This window comes from Balaenoptera ricei, chromosome 3 (genome assembly GCF_028023285.1).
Source record: "Balaenoptera ricei isolate mBalRic1 chromosome 3, mBalRic1.hap2, whole genome shotgun sequence".
In the NCBI taxonomy this organism is placed as follows: domain Eukaryota; kingdom Metazoa; phylum Chordata; class Mammalia; order Artiodactyla; family Balaenopteridae; genus Balaenoptera; species Balaenoptera ricei.
In genome coordinates, this window is record NC_082641.1 from 89,413,578 (window position 1) to 89,435,910 (window position 22,333).

Below are 22,333 nucleotides of genomic sequence, written 5' to 3' on the forward strand. Positions count from 1 at the left end.
CAGCAGGTAGGTCTGGTTCAGTCTCCCCCAGGCTCACTGCTCCTTCCCCTGGGTCCTGATGCACACATTACTTTGTGTGTGCCCTCCAAGAGTGGGGTCTCTGTTTCCCCCAGTCCCGTCAAAGTCCTGCAATCCAATTCCCACTAGGCTTCAAAGTCTGATTCTCTAGGAATTCCTCCTCCCGTTGCCTGACCCCCAGGTTGGGAAGCCTGACGTGGGGCTCAGAACCTTTACTCCAGTGGGTGGACTTCTGTGGTATAAGTGTTCGCCAGTCTGTGAGTCACCCACCCAGCAGTTACGGGGTTTGATTTTACTCTGCTTGCGCCCCTCCTACCGTCTCACTGTGGCTTCTCCTCTGTCCTTGGACGTGGGGTATCCTCCTTGGTGAAGTCCAGGGTCTTCCTGTCAATGATGGTCCAGCAGTCAGTTGTGATTCTGGTGCTCTCGCAAGAGGGAGTGACAGCACGTCCTTCTACTCCGCCATCTTGGTTAATCTCCCCTGAGCTGTTTATAAATGTTGGATATTAACCCCTTATTGGTCATATCATTTGCAAATATTTTCTCCCATTCAGTAGGTTGTCTTTTTGTTTTGTTGATGGTTTCCTTTGTGATGCAAAAATCTTTAAGTTTAATTAGATCCCATTTGTTTATTTTTGCTTTTATTTCCTTTGCTTTAGGAGACAGATCCAAAAAAGTATTTCTATGATTTATGTGAAAGAGTGTTCTGCCTGTGTTTTCCTCTAGGAGTTTTATGGTTTCCTATCTTAACATTTAGGTCTTCAATTCATTTTGAGTTTATTTTTGTACATGGTATTAGAGAATTTTCCAATTTCACTCTTTTATATGTAGCTGTTCTGTTTTCCCAGCACCACTTATTGAAGAGACTGTCTTTTCTGCATTGTATATTCTTGCCTCCTTTGTCATAGGTTAATTGACCGTAAGTATGTGGGGTTTTTTTCTGGGCTCTCTATTCTGTTCCATTGATGTATGTGTTTGTGCCAATACCATACTGTTTTGACTCCTGTAGCTTTGTCTTATAATCTGAAATCAGGGAGCATGATTCCTCCAGCTCTGTTCTATTTGTTTTGGCTATTTGGGGTCATTTGTATTTCTATGTATTGGTTTTTGTTCTTGTTTTTTAAATTACTGCTTGGGGTGGTTTTGTACATTAAGGACTCTGAGCACAGTGCTTAGGTTTTTCAGGGGCCTCTGGCTATGTTTGAGATCTGAAAAATTTTTGTTAATTCCAAAATATGAAAAGAAAACTGTTACAAGGTATAATATTATGTCACGTTCATTAATTATTAAATTTGGTATATACAAAAACATTTCAAACAATTTGTAGGTTAAACTTTCTCACTTATTAATATCTGTGTATGAATGAGGGTTTCTGAGAAATCACATATATATGTGTGTGTATACACACACACACACACACACACACACACACACACACACATATATATAGTTTGGATAGAGGCCAAGGATTATACAGGTCTCAAAACAGTGGCAAAACACTGGAAACACACTAAATATTCATCAGTAAGGGATTGGTAAATGAATTATGTTAGGTCTATACTAACCCCACAATTTTCCCATATTATTCAGGTTTTAAATAGAATAAGATAGGTTTTTATATATGCTTGTATGGAAAGATCACCAGAGTATATGATAAAAAGCAAAAACAAGTTATAGAATAACATTTATGGAATGAGTCTATTAATAAAAAAGTACATGTATGTTTGTATATACATAGAACATATTTAGGAATGGAGGTGAATCAATGGGGTATGTAGGGAAGCATGTTTGGGCCAATATTTATAATAATGTTAAATAAATGTGGTTTTATTTCTCATCTGTTTGCAGTTTTATTTGAAAACTTATGTTAGCATGGCTCTCTCCAGAATATTAGCTATTTATTTTCCTTCCCATTTTGTTAGTTCCTTATCCTTTCACTAAACATTTGTTCCTTAGTCACATTGCTTTATGTAGTTTTAGAATAGAACACTCTTAAAGCTCTTTTTGAAAATGCTAATATTTTATGGCCTGTGCTTCTTTTTGTTGTATATTTTTTCTTAGCCCATCTAAAAGCTCTAATGCATTAATAAAGAATGGTATTAAGGAAAACTTCAGAAACATTTTTCTTTTTGTTTTGCATTCCTTTATGTTTGTTTAAGTGATCAGTGACCCTATCCTTTGTGAAAGGTTACATTTGTTTGGAAATGAGAATCATTAATTTTTGACTTCTGGAGAATTTTTCCATAAATAGAAGTCATACTGGCAATCTGTCGGACTGCTGATTAGTAGTGACTATGAAACAAAGAAAAAATTGGATTACATTTCTCTTGGACTCTTCAGAATTCTTGGCTGGATATCAGATGTTGTGGGTGATTTATTAACATCTTTGTTGAATGAGTGAGTGAATGAAGATGGTTTTATGGAGATATTTCGGGGAGTTTCTGAATAGCGAATCTTGTCTCTGGCTTCATATTAGGATCACTTAGGGAGCTTTAAAAAATGCTGATGCCTGGGACCTGACCCAAACCAATTAAATCAGATTTTCTGAGAGTTAGATCTAGGCATTGGAATTTTTTGTAAACTTTCCAGGTGATTTTAATGTGCAGACAGGATTAAAAAATCTGCTGTATCCTGTTAAAACTTTTTGTAGAAATGTGTGTTTTACTTTCTGGGGGGAGGGTGTGTGCAAATTTTCAGAGGGCTTCTTAACCCAAAATGGCTAAGGACTACTGCTCTAGTTGAATATCTTTCATATTTGAACAATGTGTTTTTTGTTAAACTTTTCTAACTTATATTCTTCAAGTTGTATAGCATTATTGGGGAAAAATTAGCATTTTTACGGTAGTCTAACTGGAATTTCTTTTTAACTCTGTTTTTTCTTCTGATCTACCATACTTCTGGACTAGTCTTGACTTGTAAGGTATTTGAAGTTTAAAGAGATGCCCTTTCCCTGAGGTTATCTCTTTCACTTTGCTAGTCATAAAAAGATACCTGTGAATTTTTTTTCTTTTTTTTTAGATTCCTAAATATAGCATAAAAATTATTTTCATTAGCAAACACTCATAAATTTAATAGTTTGTATTCTTGGTTGCTCTTTATTGTATCATGTAGAGCTTTCACAAGTAAATGCATGAGATTCTGAGATCATTACACAATTAGTATTTATATCTAAAACAAGATTATACAGTGTTGCTGCAGCCCCCTTTTCAGATTTGATGGAAATCTAATGATATAATAGTAAATGACAAAGTTACTGCATTTACCCATCTAAATATGTGCCACAAAGCATTTTTATCATACTCTCATTATTTATCTATCAGCTATAATTATAAAGGTAATACACCGCCCCCCCTCCACATATATGGAGAGAGAGAGAGAGGAATTCAAATCAGCTATTTGTAGGTTGTTTGTTTATCTCCTATTTATTGGAAATGTTTTTGCATGGTAGATCACTATGTGGTAGAGGGCTATTTCTCAGCCTCTGATAATTTTAGCACCTGAGATCATGCATGTGCCACCACACATGCGTTCAGGTTGTATTACCTTCAGCCTTGAATCTGAGGTTGCTTCCTTTGTCTCTATCATCTACAGCCTCTCTCCTTCCCCTCCAGCACCCCTTTGACATCTACCTCATTTTTGGATCACCCTTCTTTGCCAAAGGCTGGAAGAGGTACTATATTTTATTGACTTTAATCATCCATTTATTAAGATTATATATGCAAATATTTCCTGTCATCTAATCACTACTTAATTGACTAACTGGGGACTCAGTAATTTTAGTTCATCCAAATAACTTGAAAAAAAGGTCTATAAAATTTGGAACATTAGAAGAATATATTTAAGTGTCTGTTGTGTGGGTTTTGGCATTTTCGATAGATGAGACATCAATTTGTGATCTATTGCAAACTAAAAAGCAGGGTAAATGGAATTATGAATCCATAGTTTAAGTGAGGCAAATTAAAGATAGCAAGTTGCTCCAAAATATGAACATTAACATGTGTGCCAAAAGAGGAATTTTGATTAATTTTAGTACAACGGTAGAGAGTAAAGGTCCTGTTTAGTTCTTTTGTTGACTCAATTTTCTAGTTTCAGATGAGGTCTCTTTATCATAAGTTGTTATTACCTATCAGTAGGAAATATATTGGAATTCTAGAAGACTGTGTTTAACTCTCTAGTCTTATATTCTAAAGTAAAGCCTAACCTCAGGCCTCATGTTTCCCAGTACATTTTAAAAAATTTAAAGTCAGAACATGTTTAACTTTTACAGTAGAATATAAATAAGATCTCTTAATTGAAGAATGGTAATTCTCTATGTGGAAAAGTGATTATCTTGGATTTTGTGAGATATGAGTCAGCAAACTATAGCCTATAGGTCAAATCCAGCTAGCCACCTGTTTTGTGCAGTCTATGAGCCAAGACTGCTCATTACACTTTTAAATGGTTAAACAAATCAAAAGAAGAACTATATTTTTTGATATATGAAAATTATATGAAATTTAAACATCAGAGTACATAAATAAAGTTATATTGGAACACAGCCATGCTAATTCATTTACCTGTTGTCTATGGGTGCTTTCCTGCTACAGTGGCAGAGTTGAGCAGTTGTGACCATATATGGCATTCTCATCACTTCACACTGCTGCTTGGCATACTATAAATCACAGTGACATGGTTATAATTCAACAGTGTTTTGAATGCCACACATATCATTGTACTACAGCATTTACTTACTTTTTATTATCAGTGCATGCATGTCATGTCAAAACAAGAAAAGAAGAGAAAATGGATTTTGGATGTCACACTTTAAGACACAGTGGAGTGTGGATTATTTTGTTATTGAATTAGATGGCAAAGCATTGTGTTTATCATGCACTGGCACTATGGCTGTGCTAAAATAATAAATGTTGACATTATCAGACTAAGCACTCGTCTCAATATTACTGACTCACAGGAGAGCACTAGTCAGAAAAATTAAAAAAGTTAAACTGGAATACCTCATCACAGCAGACTTTCTTCAGAAAAATAAATTATGAAAATGTGGATGAAGCCAAAATAAGTTTATGGGTGGCTTATTTGTTTGCCAAGCAAAGAAAGCCATTTATCAGTGGTAAATTAATTAAATAGTGTTTTACTGCAGTAACTGAAGAAATATGTCGGGAGAAAATAAGTTTATGACCATTACTCTTTCAGCAAGAACATTTGCTTGAAGGGTTGAGAACATTGGGAGCTAAATCATTAGTAAATTGAAAAAAACACGACAAATGATTTCAACTAAAGAATTACTTTTGATGAATAAATAGCCTGTGTGGATCAACTACAAACAAGAATATTTTCATTGAAGTTGAGAAAACACTAATTCAGTACAAACTGAAGTGGAATCTGTTAAGATGTATTTTACAACTGATGTTGTTAAAAATATGTGTGGATCAGAAACAGGTTTAGTTGAACAATTTACAAAGCTTGTGAAAATGTTAGGTGTTTAAATCCTGTGGTTATTCATTGTATTATTCAATAGTAGGCACTTTGTGGAAAATGTTGTAATCTAATCATATGGTTATTGAACCAGTAATGTCAACAGTGAACCTCATTTGCTCTCCTGGACTTGACTATCATCAATTTCACGGATTTTTGTCAGACATTGAAACTGAATATCCTGAATTGCCTTGTCATATAGGACTTTGATGATTTAGAGCTGATAAAGTTTTATTGTGATTTTTTTGAGCTCAGAGTCATGATTGAAATTTTTCTGATAATCAGAATTTCCCTCAACCACTGTTATTGAACACTAAATTCTAAAAGCTTTGGAAATTAGCTATGTAATGAATTAAACCTAAAATTACAATATAATTCAGTGCTTACATACAGAACTTGTACTCCAGTAATGTCATTTAGATGACAACTAATGTTGTTTGAATCCCAGGTAATGTCAGGCAGTTTTATATACTTTTTGTACTATCAAACATTAAAACATGAAGCCAGATCACCATTCCCACCAAATTTGTAGCTGATGTATTTTTTGAGCTCAAACTACATTTCCAGCATTGAATTTTGGACTTCGGTACAAATATTTTGACATTTCAAAATCCATTTAACTGTGCAGTTGAGGAATTCCCACATAACTTTCAATTAGAAGTGATGAATCTGCAACGTAATGACATGCTAAAAAGCATGCAATATAATTTTATAAATGCCTGCTAAGCAATAAATATTCTCAATTAAAATATGCTCATGGATTGATACTAGTATTTGGCAGTACCCATCTTTTCAAAGTGAAATACATAAAATCTCATTACATATCTTCATTTACAAGTGAATATTCTAGTGGATTTTGTTGATAACCACTAACTTTGAGTCCCAGTGAAAGGAAATAATAGCACCCTCCAATCAACCTTATCAATTACTGGAATGACAAATAATGCAGTACTGTCACATGTTAAGCAGGACCTCGGTTTTTGTTATGTCTGTTTTTGGCTGTTTTCATTTATAATCTTAACTCAATTTTGGTCTTTGTTTAAACATATACTGCAGTTATATTGGATTGTGTTAGGCGAATACTTTTTGAGTGAGTGAGTTGGGAAGATTTGGAAATATGTAAAATGTTAGAAGGCAGATGATATTTTAGAAGGACAGTTTGGTTAAGGGAAATAAATCATAGAAGGCAGGTGGATTTTTTGTATTGAGGTGGATTAGGTTGTATATTAGGAGAAATTCACAACTTTTGCTTGGTTGGTTAGGAGCCATCCTCTTCAGTTTAATCTGTTTAATCTTGAGAAAAGCTAATAGATTTGTGACATGGGAGAGAAGGTCATCCATAAATTGCTATGCTGCTGCAATTGTATTTTAAGAAAGAGTTTCCAAGAAATGGTTTATTTCTTCAATTTATGTGGCAGTAATAGAGAAGAAGAGTTGTCAGAAAAGTTACTTCAGGCAACTGTAACCCTTATTCCACTTGGGTTTTTATTAACCCAAATGTCACAATTAATGTGACAGTATTAGGAATTTGCAATTTATAATTTTTTAGGAAGTTGGGTCTCTTTAAGAGCGCTGTATGATTTAAATAATAATAGCCAATGGTTTGAAGATATATAAAGTATTGTTATAAGTATTAGAAGCTTGTTATTATCCACAATAATTACTTTAAGCTTTTGTATCTTTTAAATACAACTAAATCTTTAAAAATTATCTAACTAATACATGTGGATGATAAAACTGCAAAATCTTCCAAAAGGGTATACAGTGAAAATCAAAGTTCTCCCTTTTTTTTTGACCCTATTTCAACCTTCTAATGTGAATTCATGAAAAAAGTTTATGTATCTTTCCAGAATGTATATACAAGTATATGAATGTATATAAATTGTATTCTTAAGTGGAGTTATTCTATGCATACTCTTGCATCATCTACTTTTCTTAACATATATGAAATCTTCTTAATAGTGTACAGTGTTTTCCTGCTTTCATGTATGTAACATAATTCATTTAATTTAGTTATTTATTGATGGACATTTATGTTATTTCTACTGTAGTTTTTTTTATTGCCAGCGGCAGATGCAGGTTCTGTCGATCCTGAAGCTTACAAAATTTGGAGGGGAGGAACATCCAACAGAAAAACTATACAAATTTGCAAATATAAAGTTAAGTATGGGGCCTTGGAATGTATCATGCAGGTGAGGTTTCTGAAGGTTATGTGTCATTAGCATCATAGTAAATTCACCTTTGGTTATTGCAAGTGTAAGTAGTGGCACAATAAACATCCTTGTATACAGCTTTGCGCACTTGTTGAAGCATATATATTGGATAAATTTTATGAGGTGGAATTACTAAGATGGAGAATATTAGTTGTTAAGATCATGGACTTAGAGTTTAAGCTGCCTGGGCTCTAATACCAGATCTTCCACATACCAGCTCTGTGAACTTGGACAAGATCCTTAACCTCTCTGTACTTCAGTTCCTCATATGATAATGAAAATAATATTAATAGTTTTGTTATAAGACTGATGTGAATTTAAGTGCTATTTCTAAAGTGCTTAAAACTGTGCTTGTCAGTCAGTACATGTTAAGTATTATGTCAGTTTTGTGAGTTTTTTTAATGAGATAGTGTCATTTTATGACATTTAAATAGTTGCATCATGATTGTTTAAGTATACCATGATATCTAATTTAAAAATTTAAATAAGCCTTTTGAACTGTTACTGTTATATTTGTGTACAGAACATATACAACAATGACATCATGGTAAATAGTTCTTTGAAATTTGCAAACTATTTTTACATTTATTAAGTCATCTATATATAACCTGTGTATACTGGAATGTTTTCCTCTTAATCCATTCCGCTCCAGGTGGAGAAAAGGGACAATATTTTCCCCATATAATTCCATTCTTCTGAATCTTCTTTGTCTTTTCTACTTTGAATTTGCAACCATGGGTCTGTAGAGATTTAGAAATATTAAGAAATTTTGACTTCGAAGGCTTATCTTTGCTCAATTTTTTTATTTAAGAAGACTTTGCATAAAGCTCAGCTATGCTTTGTTTGCGCTAAGGCTGTAAAAAATTAAAGCCTCAAGAAGGGGTACTATTTTTTTTGACATGATCAAGAGCGAGATAAAGTAGAGGAAACTAATATTATTATTCCTTTTTCTCTGATCTTCTCCTTCCCTTTTTCTTGTCTCCTTTCTTTCTTCCTCCAGCCTTCATTGCTCAATGTAACAGGTAGTAAATTCTAGCTAACATAACAGACCTGCCAGAGAATAGAAGTCTTACTAGCTCTTCTAGGCCTTTGTTTTAACTTCTAGGACCTTTCCAGCTCTTTAGAGAATCTAATAAGCTGGTGGTAGTTTTCTTTCTCTTTCTGGGTTAAAATTGTTTTAGCACAAATCAGAAATTTGAAAAGAAATCACGAGTACCACCTCATTCTTCTCACAAATGAGCTGACATGTGTACGCCACAAGTTGAGCATATACACAACTTCATATTTAATTCCTCATTGAAAGCTTATATGATATTTTTCAGAAGGCTGAATGATTGCTAAAGGAAGTAGAAAGTATTAGCAGATTTGGATTTTAATATACTTGGCTAGAATTGCCACGTGCCAGTGATCTCTGATAGAGGGAGTTAGGCAGTCTAAGGTGGTTTAAGCAGTGGATCAGGACTCTCTGGCTTTCACCTCATTCCTCCCTTCTTAGGCCATTTCAAAGTAAAAAGAGGGCAACACTACAATTAACTAGAGTAACTATGATGTTCACCACAATCAAGTGTCTTCCCTTGAATTTTTCCAAGTGATAAATATGAAGAAATCAATAGTAAAAGTCCTCATTTTTTGCTTCCTTTTAGATCTGTGGTGATATTATAACTGTCATGTCACATCAAATCAACATGTATGTGTGTGTGTATGTGTGTGTATAGAGACATACTGTTTTGTTTGCATCAAGAATAACGAAGCCATGCAAGCTTATGTTAATTTCTCATGGAACTGAAATTCTTCACATTTCCAAAAAGTTAAAGTTCTTGGAAATGACACTGTTGTAAAGGGAAAAACAACATCTAATTATGAATGGCTCCTCTACATTTGATGTAGCATTCTTGCAATTTCTTTACTTTACTTGTCCTTAATTAGGAATAATGTATAAATAATATAACCTGTTCTTGAGTTTTATTTAAAATACACTCAATACTACCTCTGCCTTGGGAGCAATGTTAATTTTTGCATCCAATGTTAACAAAATATTCTTTAAAAAAGTAGAAGATAATTTTTTTTTTTTTGGCTGTGCCATGTGGCCTGTGGGATTGTAGTTCCCCGACCAGGGATCGAACCTGGGCCCTCTGCAGTGAAAGCATGGGGTCCTAACCACTGGACCGCCAGGGAATTCCCTAGAAGACAAAATTTAAAGTTACTTTTCAGAAAAATATTTCTTATGAAACTAGTAAAATTGGTTAATAATATACAGTTACATTTATAGGGAATATGCTATGCTTCCAAATCCATGTTAGGAAGTTTAAAACTATTCATCATAGTTACAGAAACCCTTTAAATTAGGTATTAATTTCCGTTTTATTAGGGAAGAAAATGGAAGTTTAGAAAAGCCAAGTAAATATTGAACGTGAAAGTGTCTGCTTCTAGACCTGTTGTCTGTTATACCAGAGTAAGGTGCTTTACAAAATGCAGTAGAGGTGTAGAGTTATAAACACAAATAATTCTCTTAATCTGATATAGAAAGGTAAAGTGATTAGCTTGATGATAAAATGTTTGCATGAAAGGAGTCAGCACTATACTAATGACATCTATATACAGAGAACTAAAGCTTCCCTCACTGCACCACTGCAGTAGGGGTTCATATATCAGTTTAGCCCATATGGTGGGTGAAAGTCATAAATTGTGCTGTTCCCACATTGAGGTAGCTCTTTGGTTTCACTTTCTAGATATTTCAGAAAGGTTGGAATCAGGAGAGCCTTGGGAGTTATTAGGGAATTGCAGAAAAAAGCTTAATGTGTGAACTCATGAGAAGAACAGGACATAGAGAACTGAGTTGAGCACATACTGTGTGCAAGACACTGTGCTAAGTGTAAGGGATGTGCTGTGAAGAGTAAGCCATGGTGCCTGCATCTTACAGTTTGGTGGGACTATGTATTTATTTCAGGATGGAGCAGAGAATATGGTACAGTGAGAAGAACTGAGAAGAAACTAGGGAAAGAAACAGTAATAGTCAAAGAGAGGAAAGAAGAAGAAGAGAGGGTTGGAAGAAAAAAGGTCGATGTCTCTTCTACTAGAATGTAAGTTTCCTGAAGCCAAACTTGTTTACTGTTGTATCCCTAGTGTCTAGGAGCATGCCTGACACAAAGGTATGCGCTTAGTAAACACCTGTTTAGATGAATGAAGGAAGAATTGAGAAGAGAGGTGAATGGAAAATTGAGCAGGAAGAAAAGAAGAGAATAGAGAAAGGTATAAGAGAGAGAAGTAAAAGAACAGAAGAGAGGAAAGTGATAAAGAGAGGGAAAGAGCTTTCTATCAAATTCAGCTTAGATGCAACATGGCCAAGGCAATAGTGAGAAGCTTGTCTTTATTACCTCTAGACTGGGGTTAGGACGGGTACAGAGGTAGGGTCCTGTGTTCCAGACTTTCATGTGGATTAAATGAGATTATATATAGGGCAGAGTTTTATAAAGAGCAAAGCATTATGTGTGAGTATTATTTACTTATGTATTTATAGTTGTTAATAAGTAGCTTGAAGCCAGAAGTTGAAATGTAGGTTTCTTGAGAATGACCTCTAATTTTAATACAGTAATGCTTCCTGTGTCTAGTAGTCAAGATATGAACTATTCTACAAAACTGAATTTTCCTGATAATCAAAGCTTATGTTGCCATCAAATTCAACAAAATAATTTTACCAGATTTGATGTATGTCTCTTGTAAATATATATATATTCTTAAAAAAATACCTATCTAATTTAACCTTTCCCTTATGATTCTGGATCATTATTATAAGCATCATTGATTATGTTTTGCTGTAATATATTACTGCCCTCAGAAACCTGCTGAGATTTATTATGTTGCTTAACTCTAAACATAGATGAAGTAATCTGGATTACTATTTTCTGAGTTCTTCTGATTATGTCTCGTGGTTTTTCTGCCTCTTCTATCTCTATTACCTATTATTTAATAGTTTAAAAATCAAATTAATTTTTGTTATGAGATTTAAATAATATAGATAAATATAAAGTAAAATACGGGAGGCTTTTTTGTCCTTAAATCACGCTCTATTCCAATCCCAAATCCCTCAGAGTGATGATGAAAGTTTGGTCTGTAGTAACCTGTTTTTTCTCCACACATAAATACATACATAGTGTATTAATCTGCTATGGCTGCCATGATAAAATACCATGAACGGCTGGATTAATCAACAGCAATTTACTTCTCATTGTTCTGGATGTTAGAAGTTCCAGATCAAGGTGCTGGCCAGTTTGGGTCCTGGTGAAACTCTTTTCCTGAGTGTAGACTGCTGCCTTCTTGTGTACTCACATGACCTCTTCTTTGCCTGGAATTGGAGAGAGAGAGAGCATGAGTGAACCCTCTGGTGTCTCGTCTAAGGACACTAATCCCATCATGAAGGCTCCACCCTCACCAACTCATCTAACCCTAATTACCTCCCAAAGTTCCCCTCTCCAAATACCATCACTTTGAGGGTTAGGATTTCAACATATGAATTTTGAGGGAATACAATTCAGTCAGTAGCACATATACACATACATTTATTTCAATATAAATGGAACCATGCTATATGTATTTTTCAGCATCATGCCTTTTAATTTAAGACTTTGCCTTGGAAGAACGTTTTATTTGTGTACCTCATTCTTTTTAGTGACTCTATGCTATTCTGTATCTTAAATGTATTAAAATTTATTCAGCTATTCCCCTGCTGATGAACATTTAAATATTTTCTAGTTTTTTGTTTTATAAACAATGTTATAACAAACATCTTCATATGGACTAATTGTGTGCACTTTGTAAAGTATTTTGGTAAGACAGATTTTTAGATGGTCAAAGAATATTCTAATTTGAAGTTTGAGAGACAATTCCAAGTTGACCACTAAAAAATTTGTGCTAGTTTTGTCACATCAATAGGGTATGTCTTCCTTCCTTCCTCCCTCCCTCTCTCCCTCCTTCCCTGTATTTTGAGTTGTTCTGATTATGTCTCATAGTTTTTCTACCTCTTCTATCTCTATTATGTATTATTTAATAGTTTAAAAATCATATTCATTTTTGTTATGAGATTTAAATAATATAGATAAATATAGAGTTAAATATGAGAGGCTTTTTTGTCCTTAAATCACCCCCTATTCCAATCCCATACCCCTTCCATCCTTCCTATATCTCCTTCCTTCCTTCTTCTTCCTTCCTTCCTTCCTTCCTTCCTTCCTTCCTTCTTTCCTTCCTTTTTCTTTCTTTCTACAATATTGAGAATACTGAATATTATCACTTTTTCGCGCTTGTCAATTTAGTAGGTGAAAAATAACTTACTATTCATTTAATTTGCAGATTTTTTTTTTGTGGTTCAGGTTGTAAATATTTCTGTGTGCTTACTGATCATTTGAATTTTTCTTGATGAACTTCCTGTTGTGGTTTTTGTCCATTTTCATAGAAGGTTGACTTTTTTCTAAGAGTTTTTCTACATGAGCTTTTGCTTGTAATTCCCAATGCAAATATTTCTTCGAAGTTTGACTTTTACTTTTGACTTTATCATCTCTTTAACTTTAAATAAATTCAAATATTCATATACTTGGGTTATTTAATATTTTGTATGTTTTGGGTTTCATGTCTTGCTTTAAAAAGCTGAAGATAAAAATTTTAATGTGATATGATAGCTGTGTATGTATTTTTTATGATTATAGCAATTTTAGTTTTCCTTTTTGTAATTGAACTATAGTTGATTTAAAATACTGTGTTAATTTCAGGTGTTCAGGAAAGTGATTCAGTTATATATATATATATTCTTTTTCAGATTCTTTTCCATTATAGGTTATTAAAGGATATTGAATATAGTTTCCTGTGCCATACAGTAAATCCTTGTTGCTTATCTATTTTATATATAGTGGTGTGTATCTGTTAATCCCATACTTCAAATTTATTCCTTCCCTCCCTTTCACCTTTGATAACCATAAATTTGTTTTCCATGTCTGTGAGTCTGTTTCTGTTTTGTAAATAAGTTAATTTTTTAGATTCCAGCTGTGTGTGTTTTTGTGGTAGAAATATTTCTATTCAGGACCAAATGCATTTTATGTAACCAAAAATTGGTCTATGGGTATATGTTAATTTTATGTATTTAATTGTATTCAAATCTATACATTAATAGAAAATACCTCTATTGCAATATGTGAAAACAGAAATAGCTTGTATTAAATTACCATGTGACTGAGCCTTACTTTCTTTTCTTTAAAATAAGGATAACAGCATCTATCTCATAGGTTGTTGTGAGAATTAAATGAGATGACCTATGCAAATAATACTAGATGCCTCCTAAGTACCATTCATTATTTATACATTAGTGTATTTCATCTTCAAAACAATGCTCTGAAGCAGGTATTACAGTACCCAAAATACTAAAGAGAAAATAGATCCAATGAGCTTAAGCAAGTTGCCCAGGATCTCAGATAAAAAGTGGCAAAGCCAGATTATAAATACATGTTATTCTGAAAACAAAAATCATGGTATTTTCACTATACACTCTTCCTGGGAGATGACAGGTATTTTTTACTTTCGTCCTTTTCTCTTTCTCCGTTTTCTTTTTCTGTTTCTCTTTTGCTATTTGATGAATAAGACTCTCTAAAACAGACTGCCCAAGAGTACTCACTGTGATTATTGAAATGTTCTTTTCTCTGTCCAAAGAGGTAGCCATTAGCCACATGTGTCTGTTGAGTGCTTGAAATGTGGCTGATGCAACTGAGGAACTGAAATTTTACTCTTAATTAATTAAATTTATATTTTTATATGCATTAACTTTTTTTTTAACATCTTTATTGGAGTATAATTGCTTTACAGTGGTGTGTTAGTTTCTGCTTTATAACAAAGTGAATCAGCTATACATATACATATATCCCCATATCTCCTCCCTCTTGCATCTCCCTCCCACCCTCCCTATCCCACCCCTCTAGGTGGTCATAAAGCACCAAGCTGATCTCCCTGTGCTACGTGGCTGCTTCCCACTAGCTATTTTACATTTGGTAGTGTAAAATTACATGGGGCTACTGTTTTGGACATTGCAACCTTAGACATATGAATGCTTTTTTTTTTGTATGTATAAAGTGAGTGTAATTAATGTATTGATTGATAATGAGGAAACTGTTCATTCTAGGTTGAAAACTTTAGCAGAGGAACTTATACAGACACAGCAGATGCTTTTAAATAAGGAGGAAGCTGTCCTGGAGCTAGAGAAGAGGATTGAGGAATCTTCTAAGACCTATGAAAAGAAGTCTGAGTGAGTAAAACAAAAATAATTTGAAGGAAGAAAGTTTAATTGATGTAATTTTACAGAAATACTTCAGTTACATGGAATTATGGACATGTAATTTCTAGAAGCTGAAATTTCATGTTAAGTATAAAACTGTGTATGGTTGAATTACTTTCTAGGACTCTAGAAGAGTGATTTTGTGTTTTTATCAATATAGTGTACTGATCATATGTCTCAGTGTTTTAATGGTTTGAACTATTTCCTGAAAAACCCTGTTAAAACCTGTCTTTACTCCCCCTCATCAAAGTCTACCAGATTCACTGTGAATTCCTTGTTAAGAAAGTGACAGACCCATATTATCTAGAAACTGGTTTCTACTGTGTTAGAAGGAAGCAAATAAACTTACTAAAAAAGCAGTCTGTTTCACCTATAAAAATCCTTCTGATATTTGCTGTGCTGTTTTTGTCTTACTGTTGTTTTTCTTGCTGATTTCTGGATCTGTAAATATTTTCATGGATCCTCTGACTTTACTTGTTTTGCTATACTCTTGTTTTTACTGATTTCAATAATTATGTTTTCTACTGTATTAAGGTTTAAATTTTGATCTAAAATTTAAAATTTCTAATCTGACTTTGGTCATTGTTTGCATCTCCAACAGGGGTTACTGGTATGGTTTCTCTAATCCTAGACTAGAATATATAAATTTCTTGCTATCATACTTTCCCAATTGGTGTGATTTGCCAAGACTTTCAAGGATTGTGATGTGTAGCATTTGTCTGGTCTATACTTGCTCTTACTTTCTACACAACTTTTCAAATATTTTCTGCTTCTCTCAAATTTCTGATCCTGTTATATACCCCATCATAGTCAGCAGATGGACCTCTCCTACATTACAGAAAAAATTAGAATCATTAAGTGGCAAGTACCTTATTTTCTAGATATTTTAGATACCTAAATGCACCACGTTTGTACCCGTTCTCTTTCCTAACTTCCATAGAGGACCTGTTCCTTGTCCTGTTTATTTCTTGTGCCTATTTTTATATCTCATCATCTCTTACTTTCCCAGAAATTTTACATTGTTTTATATATTATGTTCACCTTTTCTTCTCAACTGTGTCTTGTGTTCACTTTTTAAATATTCTTAAGTTTTGACTCCTGAAAATAATCTCTACCTTTCTGACCACCCTAGATAACCTGTCTTTAATCTTCATCTTTTCCCTCAATTACTGTCTTTGCCTTCTGTTTTCTTAGTCAGACTTGTTCTAAGAGTGCTAATGAGCACTCATTTCCTCACTCTCACTTAGTACTTAACCCACAGATATCTGGCTTCTGCCCTGTCACCATTGAAATAGGTGGATATCTATAAAATCATCAGTGACCTTTATATTGCTAAATTTAGCAATTATCTTACTTGACTTCCTCACAGTATCTTTGTTGACTTCATTTCCCTTGGCCTTTGGGACCAAGGTGACAGATCTTACTTCTCTCTTTCTGGCCACTCCTTCTTTGTAAACTCATCCTCCCCACTCAGCCAGTATATTTTGGAGTTACCCAAGGCATGGCCCTAGGCTATGTCATTCTCCTCTCTGTACTCTATCTCTAGCTGATCCCCTGAAGATGACTCATGTATATTACTCTCTCTCAGATTTCCTCTCTGAACTCTATGGCCGTGTAATCAGTTGCCTAGTTGACATGCCTCCTTGGATGCCTTAGAAGTACACTAAATTTCTCATATCTAAGGCTGAATTAAAAATCCCTTCAATATAACCCAACCCAACCCAATGCAACCTAGTTCACTCTTAGTATTTTTTAAAATTTCAGTGAATGGCAACACCATCTATCCTATTGTACAACTCAGGATATTAGGAGCCTACTTCTCCCACTTATACTACGGCTTTTATTACAACTTGGTGTTAAATGTCATATTGAAATTGATGAGCCTTTTAAATGTGAGAACAGGAAAATTTGAGTTACTCTGGATATTCCTTTAATAAATCTGGAAATTTTCAGTGTTGCATCAACAGAAGACTCTATTGGGATTATAAAAATAAAATTTATCAACCATTGCACATATAAAGTTAAAAAAAATTATCTTTTGTTTTTCTCTATTTGCTAGTAAATCTCTTCAGATGACCAAGCAGTTGTACGTTTTACAGTTTTGTACATGTGCACATTGTAAATGACTCCTGTTTTATAATTTAGCAGATATAAAGAAATACAGTAGGATAGCTGACCCTCTCACCAGCATGTCTGAGTTGCTGGGGGAGGCAATCTTTAAGTGTTGTCTTACCGTGGAAGTTGTAGATTCTTTGATTTTTTTGGTATGTTCTCTTGACTCACATCTTCTATTCTCTCTTCATCTACATAATCAATGTGATCCACATTCCTCCACCTACTTGTATTTATCAGAAGATGAGAATGGACATAGAGGAGAGGAAGCTTAAAGGGTGATGGACATATGGGAAATAACATCTCTTGAGTTCGTACTCTGTTCCACATACTATGCTAGATGTTTTATATATGTTAATTCACTGAATGTTATCTTCACTATGCTTCCTGTGTACTTACCTGGATTTTACCTTTAAGACTTAGAGAATTTAGATAACTTACTTAGGATCACATACCCAGTAAGTGATAGAAAAATGCATGAGTTTCTGACTCCAAGGTTTCTGTCTGTTTGATCACAGCAATTGCTTGATCTTACGATTTTAACAGTGTTCTTAGGAGAATAAATTAGAAGGGATAAGTATGTCAAGCAGTTCAGGGAATGAGTCCTGTTTAACCCAAGTTCTGTCACCCCTTTGTTATTCATGGAGTTTTTATTGTTAGCTTCAGGGTATAATCTTGAAAATGTTAAGCATATGTATATAACTAAGTAGTCATTGTGAAATCTCATTAATTTAGACATTGGTAGGGTTGAAGTTTGTCTTTGAATCATATGTTAAAATATTTTGCTAAACAAATAGTCTGAAAGGGATTCTAGGGTAAATGTTTGCATTTCATTTTCTTAATATTTCTTAAACATTTCCATTTTTTGTGTGTATATGTAAATATATATGTCTACATATATTTATTTAAATATATGATTAAAAGCAATTTTTATCTAGTTTCAAAAATATTTATTTTTACTCTGCAGACTTTTTTAGCTTCATATACCGTGTTAGTTAAAAGTAATAAAACAGGGACTTGCCTGGTGGCGCAGTGGTTAAGAATCCCCCTGCCAACGCAGAGGACACGGGTTTTATCCCTGGTCTGGGAAGATCCCACATGCTGCGGAGCAACTAAACCCATGCGCCACAACTACTGAGCCTGCACTCTAGAGCCCATGAGCCACAACTACTGAACCCACGTGCCACAACTATTGAAGTCTGCGTGCCTAGATCCCGTGCTCCGCAGCAAGAGAAGCCACCGCAATGAGAAGCCCGTGCACCGCAATGAAGAGTAGCCCCCACTAGCCCCAACTAGAGAAAGCCCGTGCGCAGCAACGAAGACCCAACGCTGCCAAAAATAAACAAATAAATAAAAACTAAAAGTAACAAAACAAACAAAACTACATTTTTTCCAAATACTACAAATATCCTATATTAGATAATTTACATTCTTAAATTATTTCTAAATTAATGGAATTATGTGAATGTTTACTTAATAGAAATAGCATTTGTATTCCTATGAAAATATAACATATGAGGGACTAATGTTAAAACCTTTAAATTTAGGTTTAACATAAATTTCTCCAAAACATCTTATAATAACAGTGAAAAAATAAACTATATGAGAAATCATTTGATAGCTTTGAGTCCTATAATTGAATAATATAAAGTGAAAAATGAACTTAAAGAATGGTTTTTATGTGACATTAAATTCACACTAAGAAACACAGAGTTTTAGCTTATATAAATGATGCAGTTGCAGTACAGCTATTGCAAAATTTTATTTAAAAAATAGGGTGAAAGGAATAAAACCAGCCATTTGAAATGGTATAATTTTAATAGAACACAAAGCGTCACTCTAGTATACATATCTTTACTCATTACTTCCAAAGCATATTTATTCAAATGGAAATAATATCCATCTTCTCCTGATCTATGATCCTTGACTACTATATTAGAAAATAGTTTATGGGAAAATATACCAAGCAAATGTCATTTATGAGTCATTGGCATAAAGAGCTGGTAATGTTACTATTGGTTTTAATGCTTGGTTTGATTTCCAAAAAGTGAATGATTATTCAGTTTTGTATTGTGCTGTACCGTTATCACCCAGTACTTAAAAATACTTTGTACATTATAAAATCATAACTCTTAGAGCCATGCAAAATCTTAAGAGATCATCTGATTCAACCTCCTGGTCTTTCAAATTATGTGACATCTGAGGGCCAGAAATTTTAAGAGACTTGCAAAGATTCACATCTAACTTGTAGTGAAGTTAATACTTGAACCATCTGGAGTATTGTTCTGGTTTGAAAACTCAGGTACCTTTTATTTTTGTCTCAGAATTTTTAGATTATATCCACTAGGTGCTATGAATACGGTGAAAGGTAAGACACATATGGTCACATGTCTCATGAAGCTTATACTTTTGTAGAGTAGACCAGTACAAAACAGGAAATTAACAATTGTGATAATTGCTGTGAAACAAGGAGTTCAGATAGAAGAATAACAGAGGAGTACCCACTTAAGATAGGTAGTCAGGGGTCTTCTAGGAAATGGCATTTTTGCTGAGACCTGAAGGACAGAAAGTGCCCTCCAAATGAAGAATGCATGGAAAAGAGTAGTCAGAAATAGGGAGTAAATAGCACCTGCATAAGTCCTGATCCCTTCAATGTTTTAAATTTATTTATAGCTTCCTGTGCATCTTGTATTATACAATCATGCATTTATTATAATTTTCTTCTTCTTGAAATATTTATAGCTTTTTTACTCAATGGTGTTATAAGCATATAAAATGATTATAGTGTGTTACATAGTGATTATAACAGTATTGTTTAAAAAGTAATTATTGAACAAAAGCAAGATGTTAATGTATTTAGTAGGTCCTTGTTGATTGTGGTTTTTTTTTTTTTAATTTTATTTATTTATTTTTGGCTGTGTTGGGTCTTCGTTTCTGTGCGAGGGCTTTCTCCAGTTGCGGCAAGTGGGGGCCACTCTTCATCGTGGTGCGCGGGCCTCTCACTATCGTGGCCTCTCTTGTTGCGGAGCACAGGCTCCAGACGCACAGGCTCAGCAATTGTGGCTCACGGGCCCAGTCGCTCCACGGCATGTGGGATCCTCCCAGACCAGGGCTCGAACCCGTGTCCCCTGCATTGGCAGGCAGACTCTCAACCACTCTGCCACCAGGGAAGCCCTGATTATCTGTTTTATATATAGTAGTGTGTATATGTTAATCCCAAACTGCTAACTTATCCCTCCCCCCCCACCTTTCCCTTTTGGTAGTCATAAGTTTGTTTTCTAAGTCTGTGAGTCTGTTTCTGTTTTGTAAATAAGTTCATTTGTATCACTTTTTTAGATTCCACGTATAAGTGATATATGATATTTGTCTTTGTCTGACTTACTTCACTTAGTATGATAATCTCTAGGTCTATCCAAATTGCTGCAAATGGCATTATTTCATTCTTTTTTATGTCTGAGTGATATTCCCTTCTATGTATTTCCTAATTCTTGGCGTTAGGATAGTGTCTCAGAATGTCTTAAGTGATTGTTGATATGACATAATAGATATTTAGAACTCCTGAAGAAGAATTAAAAAAGGCCTATTTCTAAAACAGATTATTTAGGAACCCAAGGTATATGAGATGATAAAAGCCTCACGTTACCACAGGAAGCAGCAGCAGCAGTGAAACTTTTTTTTTTTTTTGGCCGCGCTGTGCGGCCTGTGGGATCTCAATTCCCCAACCAGTGATTGAACCCGGGCCACGACATGGGTGAAAGCACTAAACCCTAACCACTAGACCACCACTAGACTGCCAGGGAACAACCAGTGATACATATTTTTAAATTAAATTTTAATGGAGATAATTACAGATTGGCATGTAGTTGTAAGAATTAATACAGAGAGATCCCATAAACCCTTTACTCAGTTCCCCTTAATGGTAGCATCTTGCAAAGCTATAATATAATATCATAATCCAGATATTAACATTGATACAGGCATGATATGGAACATTTTCATCACTGCAAGGATCCCCCATTTTGTACTTTTATAGCTACACTGCCTTCTATCTCCCACCCCCTCCTTAACCCCTGGCAACCATTAATCTATTTTCCATTTCTATAATTTTGTCTTTTCAAGAATGTTATATAAAATGGAATCACACTGTATGTAACCTTTTGAGATTGTCTTTTTACATTTATCGTAATTCTCTGGAGATTCATCCAGGTACTTTCATTCCTTTTTACTCTTATGCAGTATTCCATGGCACGTGTATTAGTTTCCTAGGACTGCCATTTTGAAGTGCCACAAACCGGACAGCTTAAAAAAAGACATAAATTTATTCTCTGACAGTTCTGGAGGCCAAAAGTCTGAAGTAAGGTGTTGGCAGGCTGGTTTCTTCTGGGCTCTAAGGGAGATTCTGTTCCATGCCTTTGTCCTAGCTTCTGCTGATGGCCGGCAGTTCTAGGCATTCCTTGGTTTATAGAAGCATCACTCCAATCTCCGCCTCCATCTTCATATAATGTTCTGCCTGTGTGGTCTCTTCTCTGTATCCAGATTTTCTTCTTCTTACAAGGACATCAGTCATGGATTATGGGCCCAACCACTCCAGTATGACCTCATCTTAACTAACTACATCTGCAACAACCCTATTTCCAAAAAGGCCACATTCTGAGGTTCCTGGGGTTAGGATTTGAACATATCTTTTTAGAGGACACAATTCAACTCATGACTGTATAGATATACCATACTTTGATCATTCACCCTGTGAAGAATATCTGGTTTGTTTCTGTCTCCATATAGTTTTCTTTTTACTGTCTCCATATAGTTTTGCCTTGTACAGAATGTCACATAATTAGAATCATACATTATGTAGCCTTTTCAGATTGGCTTCTTTTGCTTAGTAATGTACATTTAAGGTTCCTCCATGTCTTTTTGTGGCCTGGTAGCTTGTTCCTTTTGAACAGTGAAAAGTATTCCATTGTCCAGATATACCACAGTTTATCCATTCATCTGCTGAAGGACATACTGGTTGCTTCCCAGTTTTGGCAATTATGAATAAAGCTGTTGTAAACATTCATGTGTGGGCTTTTATGTGGACATAAGTTTTTGACTCCTTTGGCTAAATACCAAGGAGTATGATTGCTGGATCATATGGTAAGAGTATGTTTAGTTTTGTAAGAAACTACCAAACTGTCTTCCAAAGTGACTATACCATTTTGCATTTCCA

General features: G+C 34.4%; 1 protein-coding gene across 7 annotated transcripts in view; it reads left to right on the forward strand.

Annotated features, from left to right (window-relative positions):
* FER (FER tyrosine kinase) overlaps positions 1–22,333 on the forward strand; it is a 462,877-nt gene that overhangs the window by 134,151 nt on the left and 306,393 nt on the right. For all 7 annotated transcript variants that reach the window (XM_059916864.1, XM_059916866.1, XM_059916867.1 and 4 more), the window contains one exon: positions 14,860–14,982. In XM_059916864.1, the coding sequence (XP_059772847.1) occupies positions 14,860–14,982 (123 nt within the window). The remainder of the gene's footprint in view (positions 1–14,859; positions 14,983–22,333) is intronic.